Source organism: Schistocerca cancellata, chromosome 9 (assembly GCF_023864275.1).
Source record: "Schistocerca cancellata isolate TAMUIC-IGC-003103 chromosome 9, iqSchCanc2.1, whole genome shotgun sequence".
Taxonomy (NCBI): domain Eukaryota; kingdom Metazoa; phylum Arthropoda; class Insecta; order Orthoptera; family Acrididae; genus Schistocerca; species Schistocerca cancellata.
In genome coordinates, this window is record NC_064634.1 from 101,425,966 (window position 1) to 101,441,066 (window position 15,101).

General features: G+C 40.9%; 1 protein-coding gene across 1 annotated transcript in view; it reads right to left on the minus strand.

The window, feature by feature from the left end:
- Positions 1 to 15,101, minus strand: part of LOC126100654 (CD2 antigen cytoplasmic tail-binding protein 2 homolog) — a 78,959-nt gene that overhangs the window by 37,830 nt on the left and 26,028 nt on the right. Inside the window, exons 2-3 of the mRNA XM_049911280.1 lie at positions 10,361 to 10,572; positions 9,645 to 9,811 (exon numbers count right to left, since the gene is read on the minus strand). Coding sequence (XP_049767237.1) covers positions 9,645 to 9,811; positions 10,361 to 10,511 — 318 coding nt within the window. The 5' untranslated portion in view covers positions 10,512 to 10,572. The remainder of the gene's footprint in view (positions 1 to 9,644; positions 9,812 to 10,360; positions 10,573 to 15,101) is intronic.

The following is a 15,101-nucleotide window of genomic DNA, read 5'->3' on the forward strand; positions in this document are numbered from 1 at the left end:
GAATTGATGAATCGGTGTTGTGGCAGTTCCTCCATGCTAGATACGACAGCTTCAATTGGTCTACAGAGACTTGTCGTGTCGACTGTCCTGGTCAATTTGAAGTGTTTGTGTCCCTCGAAAGTACCTCGTAGTCCCAGTATATGGTTGGTGTAATGGCAGGCGAACTGTATCATCTCACAGATTGGTGTGTGATGCAGTATGTATATCCTTGGGAATGAAAATCCATCTTTATCCATCTCCGACTGGTGGGTTTGCACACAAACATCTTATGTATGTGCTGAGCTGCCATTTGTTAATTCTGGTGTTGAGGTCTGAACTGTTGGCAGGCTTATGAGCTTCCCCAGCATTCTCAACTGCTCCCCGTGGACAATTTGAGCTGCTGAGCACTGTAAATAACCATTGATTGTATGTGCACAACCAGCAATACCAGCGGTAGTGCCTCCAACATGTAGATGAAGAAAACATCAGTGCAGACTTTCCACCATCCCATTACTCTCCGGGTGACAGCTAGTAGTGCACAGATTGTTGCAATCACATAGCTATAGCATTTCTGCAAAAAGATGTGATTCAAACTGATGTCCATGATCCGTTGTAACTGAGTGAGAAATACCAAATCTCAAAACCGTCCAGTCACTAACGCCTTCCCCAGTGTCTCCCCTGAGATGTCTGGTACAGAACTAGCCTCTGGCATATCAAGACCTGATCTATGACTAATCAGATAACAATAGCCATTTGTATGTGGGAAAATCTGATCAATGGTGTTAGTAACAGCGTAACTGGTGTAAAAGCTTGTCGACAAACTTTGCTGCGACAGCACTCGAGCCATGAGCATGCTCAAATTCTCCAGTCCTTCTGTAGATGTAAGTTCCCTGGTGCACAAGTCATTTAGAACTGTATCATCTCGCTGCTCTCCACCCAAGGTACTGCTTGTAGACTAGCACAAATCCAAGATAGACAATCGACTACAATCCTTGCTGGAAAGGCGCAAATCGGTTGTACGAGGGCTGTCTTTTTTCAATCTCCGATTGGCTGTAAATAAAAGAAAAATGTACAGAAAATAATAATTTTATTACCAAAAGTACAGTAAAGTCTTAACTTATTTTTCTACATAATCGCCAAAACGATTGAGGCATTTGTCATACCGTGACACAAGCTTTTCGCTGCCTTCCTCGAAGAATGTTGCCGCCAGTGAGGACAGGTAAGTCTTGACAGCGTCCTGAAGTTCTTTGTTAGTAGCAAAGCACTGCCCACCTAACCATGACTTCAGTTCTCGGAACATGTGATAATCACTTGGTGCTAGGTCCGGGCTGTACGGAGGATGTTCAAAAACTTCCCATTTAAACTTTTTGAGGTGGTCTTTTGTCATGTTGGCACTGTGTGGTCGGGCGTTGTCATGGATCAAAACAACGCCAGATGAAAGCATTCCTCTGTGTTTGTTTTGAATGGCTCTGCGGAGACGACGTAAAGTTTCACAATAAACTTCCTTGGTTATCGTCGTAGCTTGCTCCATAAAGTCCACCAGCAGCACTCTTTTATGGTCCCAAAACACAGTGGCCATTGTTTTTCTTTTCGTCAGTGGATGTTTAAACTTTTTTGGCTTGCTTGTCGAAGCTGTGTGCATCCACTGCTTTGATAGTTCCTTTGTTTCAGGATTGTCATAGAGGACCCACGTTTCATCGCCAGTAACAATCGACTTCAAAAAAACGTTTCCCTCATTGGCATAACGTGTGAGAAACAATAATGCTGACGCCATCCTTTGCATTTTGCGGTCGGTACTCAGCATTTTTGGGATCCAAATGCACATAATTTCCGATAGCCTAGGTCTTGAGTCACAGTTGTGTACAAAGCAGACCTTGAAATGTCTGGAAATTCATCAGACAGTTCGCTAATTGTAAACCTTCATTTGCATCTCACCGCCTGATCAACACGCTCAATGAGGCCTACAGTGGCGACACTTGCGGCCTTGTCCACCTTCATCATGGACGTCTGTTCGTCGTCCTTTAAATTTTCGACACCATTCCCGAACACTACCATCACTCATAACGTTGTTACCATACACGTTGCTCATTCTGCGATGGATTTCCGCAGCACTACATCCTTCTGCTTGCAGAAAACGGATTACACTTCGTAACTCACATTTGGCGGGAGCATCGAGCATAACAGCCATGTTTACACAGACGTAGCTCGGCTACGACTGACACACTGCAGCTGAAAACGGCAGAGGTTGTGGTAGGGGAGCTGCACAATCGCATGACGCGCAGGTCTGGCCCCTCCCTACCTCTTACTTGTTTAGATGGACGATTCGAGGTTGAAAAAAACAGCCCTCGTATATTGTGCTATATACTCTGCTTGTCTGAACTGTTGTGGTGAGTCATGATCTGTGGCATGTTGGAAGAAGGACATTAATGGTTTGTAAACTGCGGGGATCGTAAAATATCTGCTTTCTACTGATGGTTGAAAGTGTTTAATGGGCATGTAGATTGCCAATTTCCAATCAATGGCAATCCATTCTTTTTGTTGCAGCATGAGACTATGTGAATAAAAGGCGAGTGTTTGCCACCTGCATTCCATCTTTTGCTGCAACACAGCTCCTATGATACTTTGACTTGCATCCACCATGATGGCCATCATCATCACCATCATCATTTAAGACTGATTATGCCTTTCAGCGTTCAGTCTGGAGCATAGTCCCCTTATAAAATTCCTCCATGATCCCCTATTCAGTGCTAACATTGGTGCCTCTTCTGATGTTAAACCTATTACTTCAAAATCATTCTTAAGCGAATCCAGGTACCTTCTCCTTGGTCTGCCCCGACTCCTCCTACCCTCTACTGCTGAACCCATGAGTCTCTTGGGTAACCTTGCTTTTCCCATGCGTGTAACATGACCCCACCATCCTAAGCCTGTTCGCCCTGACTGCTACATCTATAGAGTTCATTCCCAGTTTTTCTTTGATTTCCTCATTGTGGACACCCTCCTGCCATTGTTCCCATCTACTAGTACCTGCAATCATCCTAGCTACTTTCATATCCGTAACCTCAATTTTATTGATAAGGTAACCTGAATCCACCCAGCTTTCGCTCCCATACAACAAAGTTGGTCGAAAGATTGAACGGTGCACAGATAACTTAGTCTTGGTACTGACTGCCTTCTTGCAGAAGAGAGTAGATCATAGCTGAGCACTCACTGCATTAGCTTTGCTACACCTCGCTTCCAGTTCTTTCACTATGTTGCCATCCTGTGAGAATATGCATCCTAAGTACTTGAAACCGTCCACCTGTTCTAACTTTGTTCCTCCTATTTGGCACTCAATCCGTTTATATTTCTTTCCCACTGACATTACTTTCGTTTTGGAGATGCTAATCTTCATACCATAGTCCTTACATTTCTGATCTAGCTCTGAAATATTACTTTGCAAACTTTCAATCGAATCTGCCATCACAACTAAGTCATCCGCATATGCAAGACTGCTTATTTTGTGTTCACATATCTTAATCTCACCCAGCCAGTCTATTGTTTTCAACATATGATCCATGAATAATATGAACAACAGTGGAGACAGGTTGCAGCCTTGTCTTACCCCTGAAACTCCTCTGAACCATGAACTCAATTTACTGTCAACTCTAACTGCTGCCTGACTATCCATGTAAAGACCTTTAATTGCTTGCAAAAGTTTGCCTCCTATTCCATAATCTTGTAGAACAGACAACAACTTCCTCCTAGGAACCCAGTCATATGCCTTTTCTAGATCTATAAAGCATAGATACAATTCCCTGTTCCGCTCATAACACTTCTCCATTATTTGCCGTAAGCTAAAGATCTGGTCCTGACAACCTCTAAGAGGCCTAAACCCACACTGATTTTCATCCAATTGGTCCTCAACTAATACTCGCACTTTCCTTTCAACAATACCTGAGAAGATTTTACCCACAACGCTGATTAAAGAGATACCTCTGTTGTTGTTACAATCTTTTCTGTTTCCATGTTTAAAGATTGGTGTGATTACTGCTTTTGTCCAGTCCGATGGAACCTGTCCCGACTCCCAGGCCATTTCAATTATCCTGTGTAGCCATTTAAGACCTGACATTCCACTGTATTTGATGAGTTCCGACTTAATTTCATCCACCCCAGCTGCTTTATTGCACTGCAATCTACTGACCATTTTCTCCACTTCCTCAAATGTGATCCTATTTCCATCATCATTCCTATCCCATTCTACCTCGAAATCTGAAACGTTACTGATCGTATTTTCACCTACATTGAGCAACTCTTCAAAATATTCCCTCCATCTGCCCAAGGCATCCACAGGATTCACCAGCAGTTATCCTGACCTGTCCAAAATACTTGTCATTTCCTTCTTACCTCCCTTTCGAAGACTGCTAGTTACACTCCAGAATGGTTTTCCAGCAGCTTGACCCATAGTCTCCAACCTGTTTCAAAAGTCTTCCCAAGATTTCTTCTTGGATGCTGCAATTATCTGTTTGGTTTTGTTTCTTTCTTCAACATAACTTTCTCTGTCTACCTGAGTTCTAATATGTAGCCATTTTTGATACGCCTTCTTTTTCCTTTTACAGGCTGCCTTGACTGTGTCATTCCACCAAGCTGTTTCCTTCATCCTACTTTTACACACTACTGTTCCAAGACATTCTTTAGCCACTTCTAGTACTGTGTCCCTGTACCTTGTCTATTCTTTTCCAATGACTGTAATTGACTACATTCAACTAACTGGTACCTTTCTGAGATCGCTGTTATGTACTTGTGCCTGATTTCCTTATCCTAAAGTTTCTCCACTCTTATCCTCCTACATATGGACCTGACCTCCTGCACTTTCGGCCTCACAATACCAATTTCACTGCAGATTAAATAATGATCAGTGTCATCAAAGAATCCCCTGAATACACGTGTGTCCCTCACAGCCTTCCTGAATTCCTGATCTGTTATTATATAGTCAATGACAGATCTGGTTCCCCTGCCTTCCCAAGTATACCGGTGAATGTTCTTATGTTTAAAAAAGGAGTTAGTGATTACTAAGCCCATACTGGCACAGAGATCCAAGAGTTGTTTCCCGTTCCTGTTGGCCTCCATATCCTCTCCAAATTTACCCATAACCTTTTCATACCCTTCTGTTCGATTTCCAATCCTGGCGTTAAAATCACCCATGAGCAGAACACTGTCCTTGTCCTTTAGTTTAACAACTACATCACTGAGTGCCTCATAAAAACTATCCATCTTATCTTGATCTGTCCCTTCACAATGCGAATATACTGACAAAATCCTAATTTTCTCGCTAGACACTGTCAAATCTATCCACATCAGTCATTCGTTTACATACCTTATTGCAACTACGCTGGGTTCCATTTCTTTCCTGATGTAAAGCCCTACACCCCATTGTGCTATTCCTGCTTTGACTCCTGACAGGTAGAGCTTTTATTCTCCCTCTTCCTCTTCTTTCTCACCCCTTACCCAAATGTCACTAACAGCTAAAACGTCCAGCCCCATCTTACTTGCAGCCTCTGCCAGCTCTACCTTCTTCCCAGAGTAGCCCCCATTGATATTAATAGCTCCCCATCTCATTACCATTTGTTTGCCAAGTCTCTTAGGAGTCCCTGGTTTGTCAGTTAGAGATGGGACTCCGTCACCTCCAAAGGTCCGAGGCATTTTGCTCTGATTGTTGCCAGCATCATATTTAAAGTACCAGGAAAGCAGATTGCTAGCCTTACTTGCCCCGAGTCCCATTGGGTTTTACCCCTAATGGACTAACTGGTGGATTTGGTAGTCTTTGCCGTATAAGCACAAATGTGACCACTACTCAGAATATGTCCGAGATGCCCAGCCTTATTCCAAAGTAACTGGTATCCCGACTGTCAGGACCACTTACTTGGCCACTCATACGTTGCCGTGGTTCATGAGCTAGGACATGACTACAGGAACCCACACCATGAACCATGATGGCCAATAGAGTGTTAATTCATGGATGAGCCAATTGTGCCACTTGCGCCATACAATGCTCGATTGTGAGAAATGCAACTTCACTTGCCGGCAAGCAAGATACTTTCCAATGCCAGCCATGTGTTTGCCTGCAAGCAACATGGTAAACAGTTTCTGCTATCTTGCCAGCCCCAGAACGTGTCATCAATAGAATTTTACCATCCCTAAAAATCGATGTAATTCCTTATAAGTTGTCAGTAGGGGCATATTCTTTACTGCCTTGACCCATACCGGCAGCAGTACCATCCCGGCTGAAGAGATGACGTACCCTAGGAAGTGCACTTCTCATTTCAGAATACACACTTATCAGGATTAACTATTATGCCAAATTCTTGCAGAGGCTGAAAAAGCTGCCACAAAGGGAATGCATGTTCTTTGGCTGTTGATGCAAACATGAAAATATCATCCACGTAACAGTAGAAAAATGGCAGTCCCTTTAATACTTTGTGTATAAAATGCTGCCATATTTGTGCAGTGTTTCTCAACCCAAAAGGGAAAAATCTGTACTGAACAAGCCTGAAATGTTTTTTACTTTGATTTTTGGTATATCACCAGCTGATATCAGAATTTGCGAATAGGCCTTTGTACAGTCAACTACGCTAAACAACTGATCTTGGGCGACAGCACTGTTGAAGTCTGTTATGTTTTGCACCAGGCAAGAGCCAGGTATTGTCCACATACTGAGTGCTCTATAGTATCTGCACAATCGTCATGCTCCATCTTTCTTTCCCATCATGTGTAAGGGAGATATTCAAGGCCTGTCTGATCTACCTACTTTCTATCTGCTTTCAGAGCTCTTCAAACCCAGCCTGTGCCACCGTTAATTTGTCTGGTGGATGTCTCCTTGGACTATCTGCAATGGGCTGGTCTGGCATCATGCGGATGTAGTGCCTTGCTGACTGTCTGAATCCCCTCTTGGTAGTGAATTTGCAGGCGAGTGATGGGAACTCTTGGATTATCCCATCAAAGTGCTCATCCGCATATGCTGCAGTATGCAAAAAGCCTTCAATCCGTCAGACATTGTATTGTGTCAACATGTTTGCTGGATCTGAACTGCGATTCAATGTACTCATAATTAACCACCTGTTGACTAGATCCGGCAACAGGTCAAAATGTGACAAAGTATGAGGTCAGTGACATTTGCAACAAAGAATGTCCATGTGGGCTTGAATGAAAAGCTGAAGTCCAGTGTCTATCTCTATTCTCCACAGGTTTTGATGGCCGTCTCATTTACTGTTGTGTGTCCATATTGCGTCAATATGATAGGCTTGACATTTAGCCCTTTTAGACAGACATCCACATCAGAACCAGAATCCACCAAAAATTTCTTGCTGGAAATGTGGTCATTTACAAATAATGTCTGTGATTTACCCCTGCGTCAATGCTGCATTTGTCAACAGTCTTTGCACCTTCTTCTGTGGACGCCCAAGCTGCTGGTGTCTGACATTGGCATCATTTAACATACGCCCATGGCGTTTGGGGAACTGCAGTTTGTAGTACAGTAATCCGCGACTTCCCCAAAATGCCTTTGATACAAACAATATTGATCCATAACCATCTCGGATGTGCATTACTCATCTTTCTTGTGCACAGTCCGCTTCTCGAGTGTGTGCTCATAATGGCATTGTACCTTGTACTGCTATTCCAATAATTTTAGATTCATGAGTGCTATTTGTTCCTCCAACTGTTCTACTCTTTGTTTTTGCATCGGCTCCTCTGTATGCTGTCCGCATGACTTGCTGATGGCTTGTGTCAATTCTGTGCCTCTTCCTTGATCATTATTACTTTTGTTTCTGACAGTGGTGGATGGGGAAACTTCCATCAAGCTATTCACTATGACATCTGCCTTCTCCGCTAGCTCTCATAGCAACAAACTTTGATACGTGACTATTGTTGTGTGAATGTTCACAGTCAACTTGCATAGCCGAAGCATGCACAATGACTGTTCAGGTAACAAATCTGGCCCTGCAAATGCATGTAAGGCCCACATCACTTGAAACGGAGATCGGTTACTCACTGGTTCATCGTTAAAGGCTTCTGTAGTCTGAGTTCCAGGAACAACGTATATCATTGCATGAGTGCCTCCTTTGATGCTGTGTGTCAATGCTGCAATAGGACGTCATCTATTTACTCTATCACGGTGCCTTCTAAATGTTTCATCGTGATGATGCACTTATTTGTTTGTAAGTACGCCATGCTGTTGGAAGAGATGCTCAACATGCATAAACCCAGTTGTTGGGCAGTCGGTCCACAATGGCGGAAGCTTGACATGCCCCAGATGATTCATCGAACTTTCAGCTTGACAAATAAGTTCCACTTTGACTACTATTGGAGTTGTTTGTGCAGTGTATCATTCATTCATTCTCTTGGAGAAAAAATATATAGGTTGAATAGGTCAATTACCATTTTTTAGCAACTGCAATAGAAGTCTTTTATTACAGTTGCTAAATATGGCAATTAGCCTATTCAACTTGTATGTGTGCAACTACAGAAGGTCAAAAAAAGAAAAGGAATAAAAAAGAGGCCACAAAAACAAAATATTCGTTTATGACAAATCATGTCTGGGTCACCACTTTGGTTGTCACAATTAGTCAGAATAACCAGAATGATATAATCTAGTATGGTACTTTCTTTAAGGCATAGTAACAACTAAACAACCAAGGAATGAACAACAAAAGCTCTTCACCAAAAGTACAAGTTCCTTGACACCATAACACACTACTCTTACTTCTCTGGTTGTTGCTTTGCGGCGAAATACAAATGTCACCACAGTTGCAACATAGATAATAGTAAGGCATATGCAGCTTTAGCTATGGAAGTAAAAACAACCTTTTTTTTTAGGAACACTTTCTGTACAGAACCCACAATAAAAATATAATCTTGTCTGCAGGTGATTGCTGCACCTATGTGTACATTAATAACCTAGTAAATGTTCAATGTTCCAAATAATGCCATAACAGTTTAGAGAATCATGCCAATGACATATAAATGTAAACTCACAAAAGCTGAAAGTTCTACCATGAATTACCGGACCTAATAACAGAAATACCACTGGTGATGCTACACCAGTGCTAAAACATGTTTTGTAAATAAAAAGAAAAATCAGGGTTCAACATTCCATCAACAATGAGGTCATTAGAGATGGAGCACAAGTTCGGATTGTTTCAAATATGGGGAAGGAAATCAGGTGCACCCTTTCAAATGCACTATCCCCAGTACTTGCCCAAAGTGACTTAGGGAAATCGCAGAAACTGAAAATTTGGATGCTTGGACGCAGATTTAAACTGTCATCCTCACAAATGCAAGTCTAGTGTTCTGGTTTTGGAAAACATAAAAAGTATTTTTCTGAAGTTGGTCCTAACAGTCAACATTCATACTCTTCATTATTATAACCACAAAGCTAATTAAGAAATTTTATAATGCCCTTCCTGGCCAAAAATAAATAAAAAAACATAAAAACACATACACATTGCAAAAGAAAGAGCAATACGTGGTAAGTTTGGTACAGCTTTATCTCTTTCAAAACAACACTGCAGTGGAAGAAGAGCTGCACTACATGTCACATTAATTTAAACGATTAGAACAAAACAGTGAGAAAATTCTTGGCAGAAATATTTAAGAGATTTCAATTATTATTAACAACTTCATCACAATACCTTGACCCAGTCAATATTATCCAACCAGCTGTCACGTATCACCTTTCCCTCCTTCTTCCAGTGATAATTTCCTTGTGTATCAAAATGTCCCTCTTCTAACTCTTCTTTCATGTTGAAAGGTGTAATGCGCACATCTCCATCAAATGTCGCTGTTCCTTCTTCCTGACCTGCACACAGTATTACATTCACAGACCACAGTATTATTTGAAATTCTATGCTCAGGTAGTGATTTATAAACCGTGTGACACATCAGTCAACGAAATATGACTTCAAGGAGAACTGCAGCATCCTTTACAAATAGTGAATTTGCCGCAACCAAAATTTCATTTTTAAGTGCACTTTTAGAGCTGACATTTAACATCATCTACAAACTTTAAGGGTATGAAACACTTAGCTTTTATTGAAAGATACTTCTAAGACATCACCACAGCATTTTGTTCTGTTAAACACATCAGTAAAGTAACATTTAATAAGTTATAGTAGTCAGAAAGGTTCAGTTCATTTAAGTATCAATTTTCATACTGACTTAGGGTGTTATTTAAATAATGTTTTATGTAAGGTTTTTTAAAGAAGTGGAAAAATTAAATAACAGTGTGCCCCTCCCTTTTCTACTGAAATTAGTTTTATACCCAAAAAAACTACATGCCATACAACATTTAAAAGTAAGCAACTAAACATGCAAGCTATAGAGATATGTGAAACTATGTATACTCAACCTTCAATATCATCTTCTGCCATGACATCATAAGTACTTTCTTCAATGTCATCATCATCTTCATCAGAATCAAGTGTATGTTTCTTGTTTCCACTGTCTGGCTTATCTCTCCAGTCAGTTTCCAGTTCCTCTTCCAATTTCGGCTCTGACATTTTGCAGCAAGTCTCACAAGCAGGTAAGAAACTAATGAAGGTTATAGTTAAGTACGGTAACCTGGAAAAACATCATTATTACTTAATCACTCTCATCATCATTGAAATATACCAAGTGTAGCAAAAAGCTAAATTTTTACTAATAATACCAGAGATCGGCAGGGATCGGTAGTCTTATTACACACTGTCAGTCTGCAAATGAGCTTCCAATATTATATGTACCAAATATTGTCTTACGAGAAGTGGTTTCACACTGCTGTTAACTTTGTGAGTTCAGTGGTAAGTGTACTCTGTCAAGAATTCACAAACAGAACGAAGTGCACTGTTCATTCCAAGAAGCTCCCGCAGCACATGACAGATATGCCAAATAGCTGATTTAACTGAACACTTAAAAATGGGTATTTTACTCCTAAAATGTATGACTTGTTTTTTCATAAATTATTTCTCATCAAGAACAGTCGATTATATTATAGTAAACATATAAGTATGATGATAACTTTGTAGAAACAGACATTTGTTTTTCTTAGCAGGTCACAACACGCAGAATGCACCTCTGTATTTAGTTGTGATACTAATTCTGTGTTCTTTTTTATCTTTCTATGAAGATAGTTATTCATAACAAATAACTGCCCCCTTGCTTCATGCTACCCTACATCCTCGTAATACGTAGTTTTCATGCATTACAGTGTAGATCATGAAATACTCTGAATACACAAATGTCATTGTATACTCATTCCTTCACTGAATTAAAGAGACTTCAACACACCTCACACTGTAACAATTTACAACTTATCTTTTGCAACAGACAAATCTGCTCTTTCCATAAAATGAGATCAGAAATTGGCTACTTCTCAAGCTACATTTCATGCTGCTTCAATGACAAAGTGAAGGCATACAACTGAGTGTTCCCCATATACATTCCCTTGTTGCATAAGAGATGGAGAAATTAAAAGATAAACAACAAGCTTAGCTGAAAGTTATTTGTTTCTTGTTAAAAAAAAAAAATTACAGGTATAAGAAGTTGTCTTCCACTGAATCTGAGCCAACGTAACATTTCATTTGACGGTAAACTTGCTTTGTCCCACAGCAAAGTTACCTAAAGAACTGCCCTCTGCTATGGATACTGTCTCCTGTGCAAGAAGTACAGGATCTATCAACACACATTCATTTGACAGTGAGTGGTGTGTCACTGGGAGGCAGGGCAGACAAAATGAATTCTTCATGGGTCTCGATTGTACAAGGCTCATGGAGAACTCATGATATTACACTCAACCACCTAACAAGTATGAGAAGATGTCTTACAATGAAACTGAGCCAGTGAAACACACTTCACTTGAAGGTACACCTGCTATGTCCTGTGGCACAGAAAGGTTAAAGTCAGTTGATTGTCAGTTGTTCAAATGTATGGGGAATAAAGGTACCACTTAAGGCAATGGCAGCAGGCGATAGGAAGGATTATGCTGTACTATCTGTCCGTATGCCACAGGCCTCATTCAACATGTTGAAGAGGCTGCTCCAGCAGCATCTGAGGGCACAACGTGCAATTAACAACAGATTGTGATACATACTGGGTGGGTGAGTGGGTAGATGGGTGGTCGGTTGGGACTAAACAGAAATCTCATCAGTCCATCTTTCAAGGTGTTGTCCTTCTGGAGTTAGTGACATGAACCAGAAATTTTATTGAATTGTGGTAGTATTCAGGAGAGGTAAAACAAGGCACTGAAAGCAATATTGACACTGGAGATGACGAATAATGTAAAGGGAGATGAAAGTACAATAGTCAGGTCAGTTTGAATGTCAGAGAGCAAAGGTGAGACAAATAGCCATGTCAATAAGAGAGTGTGCACAGTCGAGTGTCCCCTGGGGCTCAGCATATGGTGGAGGGCATCCCTTCCACAACTTTCTCACCCCCGATCCATTATATTCAAAGTGTTAAACATGGGAATAGAAACCAGGTGCCAAAAAAAGGGGTTAACTGCATCGAAAGTAAGTAAAACAGAGTAAAGGACAGTTGGCAGAAGTTCCAATAGCTGTTTAAATGCTAGATTTGAGAGTAGAAATCAATTTCTTGGAGTAAACAAAGGTCCCATTCAACTGTCCTTACTTTGTCCACCAACACTGTAAGCAAAGAATCCAAAAGACTATGCTTGGTGTGGAGAGCCAGGAAGAGGGGCATTCCATCACGACCTGAGCTACTGTCTGTAATGCTTCACAATCACAATGTGAAGGTGGTTCATTACATACAATAAAACTGTAGATAACCAGGTATGACCAATGTGGAGGTAATAAAAAAGAATGGTGAACACCTTCTGGGAGGAATGGAAGGAGTGCATTGCAGCCCTAGACTCTTTGATGGTGCAGAGTTTATTAAAGACAGCAGTAACCCACAGGTGCTGTTTAATTTCTTCAGTGAACAGGTCTTATTTGCATCCTTTAACCTGCTCCTGAGATCGTTAAAGTGAATACTGTGTGATTAATCACTGCTGTAGTCATATGTCAGTACATTCCCTGGGATACTCACAACTTGGAACCCAAAGAAAGACAACTCAGCAGATAGTACGACTAAGGTCAGAAGAAGATCACGAGTAGCAAATATCACATGGCGACAAGAGTAACATTGATCTATAGCATAGACATTGCTCACTGTGTCATTACAAATTAAAACACAGTTGAGAGAGATCTGTGTAATACAACATACGGTTCTGTCAATGGCTATCAGCTCTGCAGAAAAAACGCTGTATGCTCCTAGCAAAAAATACTGTTTCTGATTAGCACGTGATGTACGGGAATATCCTATATTATGCACAATTTTAGAATCATCAGTGTAAATGACAGGAGCTTCCCGATACTTCTGGAGAACTGAGAGGAACAGAGGATAAAAGTTCGTGCAGGTGACTGCCCCCTTTGATCCTTGGAGTAGATAATTCTAATTCATGGATGGCATGCTAAACAAAGAGAAGTGCATAACAATACATGGGGAGCTTATTTTAAGGGGGTACTGAGAGGGAGCATCAAAGGGTCGACACACCTGTATGAAAAAAGCATCAGGGTCAACATCTCTGTACGAAAAAAGCTATCAGTAAGTCATACGATACAGAAATTGTTGTGTGGCAACTGCACAAGTGAGAAGGAGTTAGTATCATCAGGAACGAAGAGGTAAGGAGACTGTTTACAGGACTAGTCTGGAAGGAGCCAGTCACCAGTTTACTCCTTGATGTACCGTGTATAATAATTTCGAAGACAAAGGTGCCACTGAACAATAAACCTGGCAATGAGGGTCCAGTCGGGATGAAATGAGGGCCCAGCAAATATTAGATAAAGTAGTGCAATTCACATCTCAAGAGGTGCGTGCAAGGAAGCTGAGAGATTTAGCTTTTGCATGCAGCTAGTTTTATATAGACAAATGTACACAGCTATTTCAGAATTTTATCAAAGAGGAGCCCCAAAAAGCGGAAGGGACTGCACAAAAACATCTATGCTCTGGGTATCCTGGAGTTTTGGGTCAATACGAACCACGGCACAACAAATACAGATTGGAAGCTATAAAAAAAATGTGAAAGTTATCAACATACAGCTCGATAGTAATCATTAGTCCAGGGCCGGTCACAAGTGCAGCAGGAGCGGGTTGCGGGCAGGCCAAGACCCTGCCTGTTTCTCATAAGTACCAAGAACAGCACTAAATTTCAGGTAGCACTGCACTGCGAAATTTTTCAGATGGCACAGCTCTCCAAGTTTGTCAGAATTGTGCTGTCAGCACTATTCAACCTCTGCTATTTCTTCGTGGTACAAAGAGTGTTCACAGGTCGAATGGCTGTTTGCACAAAAAGAGGCAGCTTAGCAATCTATCGTCACAGTCATTCAAAATGAATGGGAGTGTCAGAAGGGAGGTACGAGAGCAATTCGTCTAAGTGATGGGTACTGCTTATTTGCTACGAAAGGACATTATAGAACCATGCAGAATGAATGTAAACTTTTAGATGACAATGGAAGAGCAAAAAATTATGACGACTGACTGACAGGATTCATTGTTCTGTTTATCAAGAAGCACTCTGTGCCAAATTCGCAGGCTTGGAGTAGGTGAAGAAAATGGTTGTACTAATAGTAAAATTTCTGAGTTCATACGCATTATTCCATTGTCAGCTGCAGTCACTTTCAGTGGAACTGAATCAAGAGTATGAAGACTTCATATATTGCTGCAAATTGAATGTCTGGAATGATTTTTCAATTTAAAACTCGCTATAATGAATTTATGAAGGAAAAAGGAGTGAAGGAACGAAAACTAGGACATCTGAAATGGACTGCACATTTTGCATTTTAAGTGGACTTGACTGGGAATTGCCCACAGTAACACACTGCAAGGTAACTTCTTTCTAATTTGATGGGGATGTATTTAAAAAGAAAATCATGTAGTAGAAGGGACACATTCTGACAAAGAATGCCATAAAAGAAAACATGAGGTCCAAAGAATTCACAGTGGCCTTCAAAGAATTACAATGATAGTTTCATAATGATTTTGAGGACAGTGTCAATCTTACATCTGTTTCCACGCTGTTTTTGAGATAATTTGACATTTCAGTTGAAAGTGGCCCT